General features: G+C 40.4%; 1 protein-coding gene across 1 annotated transcript; it reads right to left on the bottom strand.

The window, feature by feature from the left end:
- Window positions 1-208: 208 nt before the first annotated feature.
- LOC117993957 (putative serine protease K12H4.7) lies at window positions 209-16731 on the bottom strand. Its single transcript, XM_034981835.2, has 11 exons — window positions 16728-16731; window positions 16382-16533; window positions 15149-15327; window positions 5706-5816; window positions 5361-5494; window positions 4498-4636; window positions 4032-4180; window positions 3188-3319; window positions 1835-1967; window positions 986-1183; window positions 209-505 (listed from the first exon to the last, which is right to left on the bottom strand). Exons 1-11 carry the CDS (start codon window positions 16729-16731, stop codon window positions 340-342), a joined length of 1497 nt encoding a protein of 498 aa, XP_034837726.1. The 3' UTR covers window positions 209-339.
- Window positions 16732-17339: the final 608 nt, after the last annotated feature.

Genomic DNA, 17339 nt, shown 5'->3' on the forward strand with positions numbered 1-17339 from the left:
ATGGGTAGTGATGAGCACAGCGAAATCGGTAAGTATAAATACCTAAAGGCCGCATCACAGGTCTTCGCGTTCCTCCCCATTTTAGTGAACAAGCAGCCATAAAAATTAAAAAAAAATTGTATTGAGTTGCCGCCTGGCATTTATTTACAAAGTTAGCTAGTATAAGCCCCGCAAATTGCTAATGTGCGTGGCCGCCATTTTAGTGACTTTAGCAACTAGACTGTTTCGAGCTGATCGTATATTTTTATTTCGGCTGACGTCATTTCGATGTTAATGAGACATAGTTCCAGCGCAATAGAAATTTGCGAGACTTATATCAAACATGTTTTCATAAATCTATCACAGTACTAGATAAAAGATCCCAAAAACAAGTAAAATGGGTGAGAACATTATATTGCTAGCGCCGCCGCCGGCTCCAGTGCGGCCCGTCATCAGGCGATCCATGTGCTGCAGGATTCTCCGTTTTGTGTTCTCCAGTTCTTCTGTCTCACTGTTATTTGTCGCCCTGAGAAGAACAATAATTTGATAACTATACCAATTCTGTTGTACCTACACAATCTCTAAACTAAACTAAATTAACAGGTCTAAATCTAATGCTATTCTTTTATAAAGGGAACTTTAAGAAACGGATAGGGCTGTCACCTAATTTTAGATAGGTAACCAAGCTGCAGTTAGGTAGGTAACCTAACTTACTCTAAAGCTACCTAACTTACTATAAAGTAACCTAAAGTAATCTCAAAGCCTCACCTGATAGCCGTAGGTACAATGCGACACGCCAGGCACCACAAACACGGGGGCCAAGTGTGTCGCGTTGAGGGCCATGTGGGCCCAGCCCCCAGCGGTCTTATACTATAACTTATTCTTTACAATCTTAAGTAACCTAATCTAAACTTAGACATCTTATTCTAAATCTAACCTAGCTGTAAACTGACCTCACTTATTTTTTACACACAGCCTATTCCTATCTTAAGTAACCTAGCCTCACCTGATAGCCCTACAATGTGACACGCCAGGCACCACAAACACGGGGGCCAAGTGTGTCGCATGTGTCGCGTTGGGAGCCATGGGGGCCCAGGGGTCGTGGCCCCCCGACACTGACACCACGTGGTCGGGCAGGTGGGTCAAACCAGCAAACAGCTTGTTGGTGCGGGCGATGCCAGAGCGGAGTAGTGCTGTGTCGAAACTGAAAGTTACAGTTAAAGTTATTGTTACAGAGAAGAATAGTACCTACTGAGCCTTGATTTTTACGCTCATACTATTTTTCTCTTCAGATACAAGTTAGCCCTTGACTGTAATCTCACCTAGTGGTAAGTGCAGATGATGCAGTTTAAGATGGAAGCTGGCCAACCTGGAAGGGGCATGCGCCTTTGGTTTCTACACGGCATCGTACCGGAACGCTAAAAGAAGCAGCACAGGGAGCAAGTGACAGTGTCAACGCCCAAAATCTGGTAGCCCGTATGGTATGGTGTCAAGCGAGGATGAGTGGCACAGATACGGTCAGATGCTGAGAGCCATAATGATGACAAGGGAAGACAGTGAAAAGCAAGAAAAAAAGGAGAGAGAGCAACCAGAGGGTCAGCACGAAGTAATGTTACACGGTTCCGTGCTGATCTCGCAGAGGGGGAGGTCTTTTAGTCCGTGCGAGTCGGACACACCCTGCCGATAGACAGAAGTCCGTTAGGGATTTATCCTCCTAGAGAAAAAAAAAATTAAAAAAAAATTGTGTAGTGGCTGCTTCCAGGGACGCCGGGTGCTTGTGATTGGTATAAAACTAAACACACACACACAGGGAGGCTCTTTTCATGTCCCCAATGATTGTTCTAATAAGACTTACAGATTAGGGAAGAAGTCCATGCACATCTGGTGGAAGTACTCCAGCGGCACAGTGGACAGGAACGGCTGTCGCGCGCTGGTGGTGGTTTGGTACCAGCCGTACTCCACACACGTCTGGTACGTCCACAGGCGCACTGCAACACAACAATTTAGATGTCATCATCACCAACCCATCGCCGGCCCACTACTGATAACGGCGGGGTGATTGCGTATCTCGCGACAGGCTCGCGACAGACGTAAATCTCGCAATCATTGCTGTCAAACGTCACACGTAACAGTTTTCCAAAATTTAAAGAAAAATTAAAAAAATATTGTCAAACACTATAGTTTTAAAATATATATAAGTTTTATTATTGTATAAATTCACCATTATTATTATTATTATTTTATTTATTTTATATCTAACTAGAGGATGCCCGCGACTTCGTCCGCCTGGACTACACAAATTTCAAACCCCTAATTCACCCCCTTAGGGGTTGAATTTTCAAAAATCCTTTCTTAGCGGATGCCTTCGTCATAATAGCTATCTGCATGCCAAATTTCAGCCCGATCCGTCCAGTAGTTTAAGCTGTGCGTTGATAGATCAGTCAGTCAGTCAGTCAGTCATTCAGTCAGTCAGTCAGTCAGTCAGTCACCTTTTCCTTTTATATATTTAGATTAGAACGGCAGTGCCACTTACACTAACTAGATGATTAATAATAAATTTAAATACAAATAAAGGTACAAGAAAAAAGACATAAAATACAAAACGATAAAAGATCAAAGAAGTATATCTTACCATATCTTAAGTAATGTTTTCTTCTATATTTATGTTTAAAATTGTTCTCATGTATGTGAACTTTTGTTCTTTTTTGAGAAAATAAAGTCTTTAAACCTAACAGCGGCTACAGAGAGACAGCAATAGCCACAAAGCAAAATAAGAAGAAGAAGAAGAAGAGAAACAGCAAATGAACTGTCGCATTGCTACTGCTGTTGCTACACATGACATACTTTATTCCAGCGCTTCTTCTACTTGAGGTCTTTTGACTTTACTACTCAAGTATTATAGAGGCGCCGGGATGACCTAACCAGTTCTAACTGGTAATGTGTGGTACCTACAGCTTTAAAAATAAACGTTTTTCTTTCTTTTCTTTCTTTCTGTTGCGTTGCTGTCGCTACTATAACGTTTTACTTTTACGTAATCACCCCGCGGGTCTTCTCTCAGAATGAGAAGGGGTTTGACCCATAGTCCACCACGCTGCTGGCCAAGTACGAATTGACAGATTTCACACACCTTTGAGAACATTATGGAGAACTCTCAGGCATGTATGTTTCAGGATATTTAATTGATTACTAGCTGATGCCCGCAACTTACTGGTAGCCTGTGGTGAATCATAGCTGGTGTTGGTGTGGGCGGCAACTTGCACGGAGTACCGGGATTCGATGCACGGTTGAGTCGTGGGTTGCGAAGTTATCCAGGACGCCAACCGTTCCACTGGATCAGAGCCTGAAAGTAGTAGGAACTAAAGGACTGTGAATTAAAAACAAAGCATATTTTTATTTTTCAGTAAGTAGAATGAAAATAGGTCTGTTACTTGGTAGTTGGTACTTATCGAACCAGTCCGTAGTCCGGTAGTCTTGATATAAATAAATAAATTAATAATAATAAATCTTTATATTTTGTTCCAATGAGGAAGTTTCAGAGCAACGTTCCATAAAATTTTCATAGATGGCGCTGAATATTACCACCACTAAAGATGAAAAACAATACCTATATCTATATGCTCTATGCTTTAATGTTTAACTTCCTCATTACAAATTTTGCTTAAAATTACCCTCGACCCCCAAACTAGGTTAACCCGTGTCATGGGGGTCAGTCTCTTCCCAGATATGCAATGACAATGATAATTATTTTTACTTTAGTGTGCGTATGAGCGCGCGCGTGTTTCCGTGTGTGTGTTTGTGTAAGTGTGCGTGTTTGTGTGTGTGTGTGTGTGTGTGTGTGTGTGTGTATAGGTACTTAATATCATAAACTGTGTGGTAAGTGGCACACAGTGGCGTGCAGGTCATAAAGGCATAAATGCAGTGCTTACCCCAGTTGTAATGGCTCAATGGTAAATTCATTATGACCTGCCAATAAACAGGTTCTCACCTAACTAATGCCTGCCCTGGCTTCAAACCCTGTGCACGCCACTGGTGGCACATCACATAAAACTCACTGATAGTACTGTTAGTGATTCGGGTACAAGCACTAGGTATGTCTCCCGGCGTTGCGTACTGAACTAAGTAGGCGAACGTTTCAGTGATCCCGAACCAGTAGAACGTCGCCAGGTCCAGGGGGGAAGAGGCTTCCAGGGGGCCACAGGTGCTGTAAGAAGTAAAAACCGGTCAAGTGCGAGTCGGTCTCGCACACGAAGGGTTCCGCACCATCTCAAACCCGTATAGTAAAAATGTATCGCTCCAACACATTCAACACTGCAATTTAATGACAGACAGCACCATCTTGATGTGATTAAAAAGTCATCATCATGATCTCAAAGGTGTGTGAAGTCTACCAATCCGCACACGGCCAGTGTGGTAGACTTTGGCCAAAATCCTTCTTACTCTGAGAGCAGACCCGTGCTCTGTAGTGAGCCGGCGATGGATTGATAAGATAACATCAAAATCTGTGAAGTTAATCCTTACTTGAATAATTGTGAAACCCTCTGCACCCCGGCGGAGGTAGTCAGCATGTCTGTTATATTCCTCATAGCGTCCTCAATGCTAGTCACGCACGCTTCGCTTCCCTGCGAGCGAAGCGCTTCTGTTATCACTTCTAGGTATTCTGGAAAATGCAACAGTTATCATCATCATATCAGCCTACGGAAGTCCATTGTTGGACATAGGCCTTCCATAGTGAGCGCCGCCACGCCCAGTCCTCAGACGTCCTCATTCAGCTGCTTCCCGTCACCCTTTTTACTTTTTCGTTACCGAAGAATGCCACTGGGACTTTTATTTATTAAGTAAGACTTTTATTTATTATTATTAAGTACTAAGCTCCACTATTCGTCCGTCTATCCGTCCGTTTATCTGTCAGCAGGCTGTACCTATCTCATGAACCGTAACGTAGCACCGGAAAGCGCAGTTTTGGAAGACCCTTCTACCAATGGTAATAGTGAACCTACATACCTAAGTCGCCTCCACAACACCCCTTATAGCGACTCCCGGGCTAACCATCCAACCTAGCTACGACAACCTCAAATTAGTCCAAATTACAAGAACCATATTAGGTAATACAATCATTCTAAAACTACAGTTCGATACAGATACACCGTGTCTACTGAGAACCGGCTCTAGCTATAGATAGCTAGACGTATAATGCCTACTGAGAAGCGCCTCCGGCGACAGCCTCGCATAAGTGGACAGACGACATCAAACAAATCGCAGGGAGTCGCTGGATTCAGGCAGCGCACGATCATACCGTGTGGCAGTCCCTACAATAGACTAATGTCCAGCAGTAGATGTCTATCGGTTTATTATGATGATGATGACGATGAACTACAGATAACCTGGAAAGTCCTCCTGAGCGTGCAAAGGCCCGCTGTCAGAGAGTGCCACTGTGATGAGATGAGGGTACGCAAGTCTCATCCAAGTCGCCATGCTGCCTGCGTAGGAGCAGCCCACCAAAGCCACGTTACCGTCCCTACGGACCAAATAAATTGATGTTATTGATCGCAACGAGTTCAAGTACCTACTGGATAGACTTGTAAGCGTCGATATAAATGACAAGATATGGTCAAGCGAACATAAATTTTCACGGTTCTAGAACCAAATAAATCAGCGCCACCTCTTAGATACCAATGAACGACTTCCGTCTGTCCGTCTGTCCGTCCGTCTGTGACAGACAATTCTACCTGTATCTGCCATTCTCGAAGTTATCACTCCTGACATGTTGTATGAACTGGGCCAAGTCTCCAAGCGCCTGGTCCACGTTCAGATAACGAAGATCAGGCACACTGGTCTCACTGGAATCAGAAAAATCTAGACTTTAGCAGGAAACATTAGCATTGCAAGGCAAGAAGTACCTAATCGTCAAGTAGTTTAAGACGTCCGCCTCCTCTTCTGGAAGTCGGGGGTTCGGTTCCCGGGCACGCACCCTTTCGGAGTTAGGTATATGGGTATACACAACTTTTCGGAGTTATGAGTCTCAAGCAAATAATATCACGGTGAAGGAAAACATCGTGACAAAATCTGCATATCTGAGAGATCTTTTTTTTTTATTTTTTATTCAGATACAAGTTAGCCCTTGCCTGCAATCTCACCTGGTGGTAAGTGATGATGCAGTCTAAGATGATAGCGGGCTAACCTGGAAGGGGTATGGCAGTTTTTATCAAACCCATACCCCTTTGGTTTCTACACGGCATCGTACCGGAACGCTAAATCGCTTGGCGGCACGGCTTTGCCGGTAGGGTGGTAACTAGCCACGGCCGAAGCCTCCCACCAGACCAGCTCCTATAGACTATCTCCATAATGTTCTTAAAGATATGTTCTTAAGTCTACCAATCGTGCGTTAACCACGTAAAAACCAGCGTGGTAGGCCATGGCCAAATCCTTCTCATTCTGAACGGATACCCTGCTCAGTGCTGGCGGCGGTCATGAATCATGATGAACCGTCAAGTAAAGCATCTTGGGGGTTGTAAAAATATAAAGAAAAGTAGATAAGAACGTTTGGAGGAAAATGTAGTTTCACTTCTTCTGATTAGGGCAGGCCAGCGGTGATTTCGCCTCGAGTTGCATAGGTAGGTATTTTATAGGTATCTACCTACTGATCGAAGCATTATCTAAATATATAAAAGGAAAAGGTGACTGACTGACTGACTGACTGACTGATCTATCAACACACAGCTCAAACTACTGCACGTATCGGGCTGAAATTTGGTATGCAGATAGCTGTTATGACGTAGGCATACGCTAAGAACGGATTTTTGACAATTCAACCCCCAAGGGGATGAAATAGGGGTTTGAAATATGTGTAGTCCACGCGGACAAAGTCGCGAGCATAAGCTAGTAATAATAATAATATTTTTATTTTTTATTTTTAAAAGAATAATCAGCCATGTTAAATGACTAATACTCTCCTTTCCTCTCCAACTAAGCGTCAAGCTTGTGCTAGGAGTAGGTACGACAATAGTGCAACGGGCGGGGTTTGAACAGTCAACCTTTCTGTTTTCAGTCCACTCCTTTACCCGTTGAGCTATTGAGGCTCATGGAAGCAGTTTTGGGTTTTCCATGACAACACGACGTCTTGTCATCATCCTTTGACCGTGTAGGTCATTCGGGCAAGCGTCAATTAACCTGCAGCAGATCAGGGCTGCTGTAAGTAGGTATTATTAGAATGAAAACCACTTTGATATACTTTAGAAGGCTTTTATTCACTGTTCACATAGTAATTATTATTTACATCAACACAAGAGCAAACACCTCTTTTTACGCGCCATTATAGAGTGACGTTTCCCATAGATTCGCTACTCCGCAGAGCACGCCATAGATAATACAATCAACTAGTTTTTATCCGTCAACAGTATATTATGTGGTAAGTATATGCCTGAGTAACTGTACATAGCGCGGTTGCGAAGCTGAAGAGCATGGGCAGAGTTACAGGGGGAATAGTTCGAAAAAGTGATAGACGTTGGGGTCCTAGAATAACAACCTCGCACCACAAAAGACGACATCCAATGAGTCGCAGGGGGCCGCTGGATGGCGGCGACGCAGGACCGTTACCTGTGGAAGTCCCTACAAGAAACTTAGCTCCAGCAGTGGACGTCTATAAGTTGATAATGATGATGATGACGATGACCAGTGTATGGATCTAGAAAGTGGTAATATCTTGTGGTTCAGCCCTAGCATCAATTGTTGGGACGGCCAGCCTCGCGTATGGGCAGATCACATCTAGTTAAGTGTCATTGAGATGATGAGATGAAATGACGCTGACACTTGGATTACCACATCCGATATTAAATTAGCGGAATGTCCACTCTGATCTCACCGGGGGTCTCCATTTGAAACGCAGATTTTTGGAAAAAATCAAATACCTAGGTACTTATCATTTTGCCTTTACACAAGTTTAGAAAATCTATTAAAAGTATGCTCCTGAAAAATAATTATTAACAAATCGAAGAATAAGTAAATAATAAAAGAGCGTGGATTTGACCTGCAGCTCGTTCCAGCACTGCGCGTGACTGCAATTTTTTTTTATGTAAGTATGGCATAATATTTTATATCAAATCTTCGCAAAGAGCAACCGGCGAGTTTCTTGCTGTTTCTTCTCGGTAGGAAAGGCATTCCGAACCAGTGGTAGATTTGACGATTCAAAAGTACTTGTAAATGTTTAACAGAGTTTAAAAAAAACATTTTATTTAAGTATTTGTTTATTTTTGCAACAATGAACTGAATTTATCACAATTTAAAGAAAGCCTTTTCAAATATCTATTATAGTCTAACGGGATATATTATCTCTAAAAGGTTTCTTTAAATTCCTAAATCAATATGTGGACGCCCGTCGGTAACTACAAAATATTCGTGTTTGATTTAAATGTGTAAATTCTAAGTATAAAGTTTTAGATATGCATTTCGCTATCTCCATAATATCTGAAAACGAATGCCACGTCTGGCAGAGCATTGGCAAGCCATACATCAGTGGCTGCAAAGTGGTTATGATTTATGACGTCAAATAGCTGGCGTGCCGCCAGGTAAGGCGCCTTGAACACGAGCCACATTCAAATATCGCTACCTCGAAAGAAAATTCGATTGGAAGCGAATGACTACAATGCAGTCTTCGCCTTTGACTTTGTACTTCCCCTACTTATATTTTTCTTTACAGCTTTGTAACAAGAAAGCTTGTAATCAAAAGTTATTTATTTCATGTAAGACAACTAAGGATAGCTAAGTAGCTTATATTATGTCTGTGACTCTGCCACCAGCACAGAAAGCAAATTCTCCTGAGGCAAGCAAGAAACAAGAAACAAGAAGAAAAAAAAAAAAACTTAGCTGTTGCACTTTTCAAATCATGTAATAGTCATGTGACAATATAGAAAGAGAGAGCCAGCGCGTGGAGAACTTCGTTATTTTATAGAAGCTGAAAGTTTCTCTGCGTGTTGTCTCCAACACTGGGAGGAACGTTTGTTTGGATCATCGTGGCTTTGGGAGATAACATGTAATAAAGGTGTAAAATCTTACGTCAAATTACAAAGTCTCATCATCATCATCATCAACCAATAGACGTCCACTGCTGGACATAGGTCTCTTGTAGGGACTTCCACACGCCACGGTCTTGCGCCGTCTGGATCCAGCGGCTCCCTGCGACTCGTCTGATGTCGTCCGTCTACATAGTGGGGGGTCTTCCAACGCTGCGTCTTCCGGTGCGAGGTCGCCATTCCAGCACCTTGGGACCCCAACGTCTATCGGTTGTACGAACTATGTCCATATGTGTTACAAAGTCTAATTTTTTAATATTTTCTTCAGAATATTATTAGAAATCATGTCATGCATTGCCAGACACTTAGTGTCATGGCAATCCACTGCCAGACATCCTTTAACTTTTAATTAAATTTTATTCTTATCATATAACTAGCTTATGCTCGCGACTTCGTCCGCACGGACTACACAAATTTCAAACACCTATTTTACCCCCTTAGGGGTTGAATTTTCTAAATTCCTTTCTTAGCGTCTTCTTAGCGGATGCCTACGCAGTCATAATAGCTACCTGCATGCCAAATTTCATCCCGATCCGTCCAGTAATTGGAGCTTTGTTAAGATATTGGAATTTATTAAGATAATGTGGTCCGTGTATAAATAGCTTTATAGTTTATGGTGACCATTACCCGTAATGATGTAGGGGGCAGTAATGGGAAGTTATTGGCACCTTCACAGTGTTGGAAACGTTCCATGGGGTCGCGGAAATGTATGTTAATTTACATAATAATTCATTAATTATATTACTTTTTACCTACTGTTTAAATATTTTTTAAATTACTAGGTAAGCTTAGTTGGTTAAGAGTCAAAACATCGGCCTCCTGGTAGCCTCGGGGTCCGGGGTTCGATCCCAATAACGAGCCATTAATTTTTACAGTTGAATATTGAATATCTATGCTTTTACGGTGAAGAAAAACATAGTGGGGAAACCTGCAGGCTGCATGCGTAAGAGTCTTGCCCGCACTTGGTCAGCGTGGTGGACTATGGCCTAACCCTTCTCATTCGGAGAAGAAACCCGTGCTCAGTAGTGAGCCACCGATGCGTTGATGATGATAATGATAGATCGATAGAATATAGACTAGCTGTCCCGTCCCAGCTTCGCTCGGGTGTAATATAGATAAGTGCCTTGCCTAATTCTAATTACAGTAATTACTATCAGCCTAGTACAGTACTCAACAGAAAGTAATGAACATCGACCTTTAGAAAGAGACAGCAGATTTGTAGAGTGCTGTCCCTGTCGTTGAGACCGACAAAACGTCACATAGGTATGAGTGACAGAAACAACGCTCTACAAAGCCGAAATATCATTCTAAAGGCCGATGTACATTACTTTCTGCCGCGTACTGTATGAAAAGTTGTTTAGCATAAAACGATCGTTTGCTCTACAGCGCTCGTGGGTTCCGTATCAAATGACAGCGCGGCGCGGAATCAAAACCGACTAATTAACGCTCTGTACTCTGGGCGTGGCTGCCTGTTACACTGAAGAGTATCTCTATTTATACAAGGTGTTACTTAATGTGCGTAACATCCCAACACATTGAAGTTAGAACGATGTGTAGATGTACCACAAAAATAGTGAGCCTCGTAGCTCGCAGCACGATATCCGTGAGAGATATGAGGATTTAAAGAATTTGTTTAAAACTCTGATGTGACAACTCTGCAAACAGCTGATCGCAGAAGCGAACACGTATAAAATTTTTGTGAACTCAAAGGACCGTTAGGACGTTTGTCAAGAAGCAAAGCCAACTAACACTAACTATTTGGTACTATTAGCACAGAACTAGCAGATGCCCGCGACATCGTCCGCGTACTGGTTTCACATGAGATCTGAATTTTCCCGCTGCAAAAGGCCTCACTTACCTACTCACTCAGTCTCACCTTAAGACACGGAACCCAGAATACCTAAATGCCAATTTTCATATCTCTAACTTCAAAAACGTAGGATTTTCATATGACCCTTCCACCCCCATTTTACTCCCTTAGGGGGGGAATTTAGTTAGATCCTTTCTTATCTGATACCTTCCCCCTAGAAATAGCCTACATTTCAAATTTCAAGTAAAAATTGTTAAAACTTTTCTATTAAAATATTGCTCCCCTATTTTACCACCTTAAGGGGGAATTTCCCAAATTGAATTATATAGATTTTTATTATTTAAAGCTAATAACCTAAATGTCGATTTTCACGTCTCCAACTCCAAAAACATAGGACTTTCATACAACCTTCGACCCCCCCTTCCTGTCATCCTTAGGGGGGGAATTTTTCAAAACCGTTTCTTAGCTGACACCTACGTCCTAGAAAGAACCTACCTTCCAAATTTCAAGTTTAGGCTTTAGGTATAGTTTCTGAGATTTCGTGATTAGTCAGTCAGTCAGTGAGTGAGTGAGTGGTATTTCTCTTTTATATATTTAAATATATTATAATAGTACTAACGTACTATTAAGGATATGGCCACCAGTTATCCAAGCATATCTATCTTCTATCTATATAACAAACTGACTTACTAACATATCAACTTATCGCTTAAATCGTTGCGGCTAGAAATTAACTAATTAGGTAGGTACCTCGTCTACCTAACCTAAGGTTTTGGAGACTCTTTCACAACGGTAAATGAAACGCAATTTCTCGTAATTCACTACTTTCATTGTATTTCACATACATACTTGTATCGTACATTCTATTGTGACTAAAATAGTGAAAAGAAACAATAGTCTCACTAAAATCTCGGACCACTATAATTTCTTTACATAATTGCTATTTTCTCCTAAATATTATACAAGTTCACACGCAAATGCCTCAACGGCTCGTGGGAGTCGTAGCGATTTATTGTGTGAAACTATTAAATACTAATATGTACCTACTTATAGTTAAAATCTATTAATATTTTAATAGTCTTGATAACTTGTATGTAAGTAAGTACATATTATTACTTTTACTTACTTTTTTTTTGAACATAGTGAATGCAGTTATAGCTTTAATTCACACTTAACTATATATTACATTTTAAAAAGATACAAATTAAAAGTTAATTAATTAATAATTTAAACTAAAACTAAAACCTTAAAAAATATAATATTATAACTAAAATATATTATTAAAAGGAAATATTTACTTATATTCAAAATCACACGTTACATTTAATCATGTTTTAAACTAGGTAAGTTTTTTATTACAAGGAGTAATATGTCTTTTTATCTTTGGAATGTCGTTGGTCCTGATTTGGCAGTTTTTTGGTGTGAATTATTAAGTAGATATTGTGGCTAATTCCGTTGTACACAATCTCTAAACTAAACTAAAATGGCACGTCTAAATCTATTGCTATCCCTTTCATAATGTTACATGCGGAAAAGAATAGCACTAAATTTAGACCTTTTAATTTAGTTTAGTTTAGAAATTATGTACAAGAGAATCGGCCCCATTAGCTGCCCCGGCGAACTTCGTACCGCCTAACAGTCGATTCTTTTTCAGGATTTTTTTAAATTTTTCTCTCCGTAAGAACCATCCCCGTACTTCAAGGAATATTATGAAAAAAGAATTACCGAAATCAATTCAGCTGTTCTCGAGATTTGCGATCAGCAACACATTTAGCGATTCATTTTTATACATAGAAATTAGGATAAAGTTTGTATGAAAGAAGATTTTTAGAAAACCCACCGGAAAAGTCGGAAATGAATGTAAATTTCAATATGCTTCTCAAACTTACTACTCTCAACTTGTCGCTAGTTTACAATATATTAAGCTTTACTGTAATTATAAGGTTGCCTGTAATAAATACGACGTGCGACGCAGAGAAAGAGCTCTCTCCTTTACATACAACAAAATAGGCACAAAACGTAGAAATTGCGGACTCTAAAAATAAACGTCTTACTTAATACTTCCTGATTACTCTCCTCTGGGATATGTCAGAGCGTTTGTTAGTTGTTACATCTCTCGCGGGATGAAACCCAACCATTGTTTAATCTGCGCCTCCTGGGAATTAACGCTTCCTTGTCTCGAGACTTGGTCGCAATAAATTTCAACTTAAACAAGACACCGTCATGTCTTTCTAATATTTATTATTTCCCGTCTTTTTAGATCTTATTTTTCCCATAATTTTGTTCGTCTGTTCTTTGGCAGAATTGTGTACTTAAGCATTTTAAAATAAAACGGGCCGAATTCGAATTAAATAATTTGTTTCTACATTATGTTACACTTCTGAGCTGTGGTTGAATTTCTTGTTTTGTGTGCAATAAAGTTTGCATTCAAACGTATACTAGATTTTTATTTATTTATTCCGATACAAGTTAGCCCTTGTCTGCAATCTCACCTGGTGGTAAGTGATGATGCAGTCTAAGATGGAAGCGGGCTAACTGTAATTTGGGGGGGGGGGGGGGGGGGGGGGGTGGCAGTTCTTTATATTTATTAATATTAAATATTTATAAGAAAAACCAAAGTGGCTCTTTAGTTTTTTTACACGGCATCGTACTGGAACGCTAAATCGCTTAGCGGCACGGTTTTTCCGGTTGGGTGGTAACTAGCCAAGGCCAAACTGGAATTTTATAATTTCTAATTCTCTGGTCTGGTCTGGTCTGGTCGGTCGTGGCTAGTAACCACCCCACCGGCAAAACCGTGCCACCAATCGATTTAGCGTTCCGGTACTATGCCGTATAGAAACCGAAGGGGTGTGGGTTTAAAAAAACTGCCATACCCGTTCCAGGCTAACCCACTTCCATCTTAGACTGCATCATCACTTATTACCAGGTGAGATTACAGTCAAGGGCTAACTTGTATCATCATCAGCATCATCAACCGATAGACGTCCACTGCTGCACATAGGTCTCTTGTAGGGACTTCCACACGCGACGGTATTGCGCCGCCTGAATCCAGCGGCTCCCTGCGACTCGTCTGATGCCGTCCGTCCACCTAGTGGGGGGTCTGCGTCTTCCGGTGCGAGGTTGCCATTCCAGCACCTTCTAATGTATATCTTAGTCAGATATCTTGCATATCTGAATTTAAAAAAGTGTGGGTTCTATGCAATGGTGTGACAGGCAGCCAGGACTTAGTTTGCAGTACAATCGAATCCAACCCAATACAAACATATGTAATGCGCGCGACTTCGCTCGTGCACTGATATCGACGCATTGGGAATTGGTATCGGCAGTCTCCATCTAATGGCAATGCTCGTGTTTAATTTACACACATTGGGAATAAATAGCTTTGTTTTGAATGCAGTATGAAGTTTTTGCAATAAAGCAATAAATTAAATCCTACTAGGTAATTTACCTATTATACAGGGTGTAACCAGAACGCTAGCAAAAATGAAGACAGGTGATATGTAGTAATGATGATACATGATACCACAAAAAAAACGCGAATAAGAATAGAAAAAAAATCTATAATTTTGTAAAAGATTACGATATATATAGAGGTCATCGAACGTTGCGTAAGTAGGCCACTCGGAATCAATGCCGTGTCGCAGGCGGGGTTAATTTTTAGGGTTCCGTACCTCAAAAGGAAAAACGGAACCCTTATAGGATCACTTTGTTGTCTGTCTGTCTGTCTGTCAAGAAACCTACAGGGTACTTCCCGTTGACCTAGAATCATGAAATTTGGCATTTGGGGAAAAATCTGAAAACCGTGAATTTGTGGTTACATCACACAAAAAAAATTAAATTGTGGTCATGAACTAAAAATTAGTACTTTCCATTTCGAAGTAAGAGAACTATATCAAGTGGGGTATCATATGAAAGGTCTTCATCTGTGCATTCTAAAACAGATTTTTATTTATTTTTATGTATCATAGTTTTTGAATTATTCTGCAAAATGTCGAAAAAATACGACTGTAGTACGGAACCCTCATTGCGCGAGCCTGACTCGCACTTCTCCAGTTTTTTATTTTATTATTTTACCAGTTTATTTGAAGGTTAGGTACCTACTGTATTTTTCGTTATAAAAATACTTTATGTCACTTTCCATGTCTTCAATATGTCCATGCGAAAAATCAAGCGAATCCGTTGATCTGTTGCTGCGTATTTGAAAAGAAAAAGTAAAAAAATGGCATGCCATCCCGTAGGCACCCTTTGTTTTCGACCTAACCGAGTGAGGGAATAGAGAATGCACCTTACTTACCTGGTAGGTCTAGTGAGTCCGTAGTATCTGTGCTCGGTGTAGAACAGTGCAGCTTGTGTGCTGTCCGCCAGTTCGTACGCCAGTCCGCCAGTGAGCCAGCCAGCGGAGATAGCCCACTCTCCCCCCACGAAGATCACGATGTTAGTGGAATTCGCGAGCTCGTCGTTGTAAAGGTATCTCTGAGAACAAACATTATACAGGGTGTACCAGAACGCTAGCAAAAGCGTTATTGCTATAATACCGTAACACAATACAATACCAATAACCGTTGGCCTCATTATGTAGTTTTAGTGATTTAGTATTTTTCAAACCCGCAATGTATAGCGTGCAAAACTCGGGTCAATGCCCCACGTACGATGCGACATTGACTCCGAGTTGGCTACTTATGCAACGATCGTTGACCTCTAGCATCAGTCAGATATTTTATTTGCAATATACATATCGTAATTTTTTTTACAAAAATATAGGTTTTTTATATATTTTTAAATATTCGCGTTTCGCTCTCCACGCGGGCATGATTTTTATTGTAATTAGATAAGGCCTAGCTTTAAGTTTTATTGTAATATTTTCATTAAAATAAAAAGCCAATATAAAAAAAATCTCCTAAGAAAGAAACTGAAACTCATATTAAATGCTTGGATCTTTATCTGCTTACATAATTTTCTTTCAGTTGAGGTTAACGAAATACCTATCGCTTACCTTAGTATTTACTCACCTAGACAATCTAGATAACTATAACTAGGTAGGTAGGTATAGGAATACCTGAATGACTTGCTTGATATAACAATGATATAGCGTGTATAATTATTATCTGAGAAATGAGAATAATTACCGATGAGACGCCACCATTATGTGGGTTTAATTGTATAATTAAGACTATTTATAATCATTGACTCATTATAATACCTAAGGTCTGAGAGTAACTTAATAAAAACTTAGTAATATTGTAAAGAAACCTAGCATAAAGTATAAAAAATATATTAAAATCGGTTCATTCGTGTAAGAGATGCGCTGCCACAGACAGATGCACACATCAAACTTATAGCACTCCTCTTTATGGGTTGGGGGTTAAAAATGTATAATTGAGGGATGCGTAGTCTAGTTGCGACGGCTCATAGCACTCGTCTCTGGTGGGTAAGCAACGTTGACTCAAGACGGCAAGTTGATGGGATACTTATAAAACCACAGCGCTTACCACTGCGCCAGGGAGGTTGTCATGCTACCATGACTTACCATCTGAAAAGTCTCTGTGTTGGAGGCATCGAAGTGGTTTAGTCGGACTGTTAACCAGCTTTCAACAGGGGTGCTTCGTGTTACGGGGGTAGGTGGTGGGGGTTCGATGTCCCGGAGAGCCACCACAGTTGGTAAAATGAAGAAACACCACCCTGGAACGTAAAAATAGGATTTTTTAGAGTTCCGCACCTCAAAAGGAAAAAAGAAACCCTTATAGGATCACTTCGTTGTCTGTCTGTCGTGTCAATCAAGAAACCTATAGAGTCTGACTCGCACTTCGCCAGTTTTTTTTATTACAGAAAATCAGAGAAAATTTTCAGTACAAATTAATTAAGGATTCACTTACACATGTTTTAAACCAATCAAACACACAAATGAACTGAATTTACAATCAATACATAATTATGATAATTCGATTACGAAAATGTAGATCATTTTATCAGTAGATATTTGATATTATGGCTTATCATATCAATAGCTACAACTAATTGGGTAGGTACTTACATATTTTTTTTTGATAGTTTTAAATAAATTTGGATTTAAAAAGTTATACAAAATTCTATTAAATAAACTTAAATCTAAATTAAAAGTAAAAAAACATTAAATTAAGACAAAAAAATTAAATTAAATTAAATCTAAAACCTTATAATATACCTATGTCCTATATTGTTCCTAATTAAGCAAAATTACGACCTTTCACTCAGCGGACGATGGAGAGAGCTATGCTTGAAGGAGAGAAGGATTTGGCCATAGTTCACCACGCTAGCCAAGTGCGGATTGGCAGACTTCACACACCTTTGAAAGGAGAACTCTCGGGCATGCAGGTTTCCACGATGTTTTCCTTCACCGTTAAAGCAAGTGATATTTAATTACTTAAAACGCACAAAACTCCGAAAAGTTAGAGGTGCGTGCCCAGGATCGAACCCCCGACCTCCGACTAGAAGGCGGACGTCCTAAC

The sequence above is a fragment of the Maniola hyperantus genome, chromosome 25 (genome assembly GCF_902806685.2).
Source record: "Maniola hyperantus chromosome 25, iAphHyp1.2, whole genome shotgun sequence".
Classification (NCBI taxonomy): Eukaryota; Metazoa; Arthropoda; class Insecta; order Lepidoptera; family Nymphalidae; genus Maniola; species Maniola hyperantus.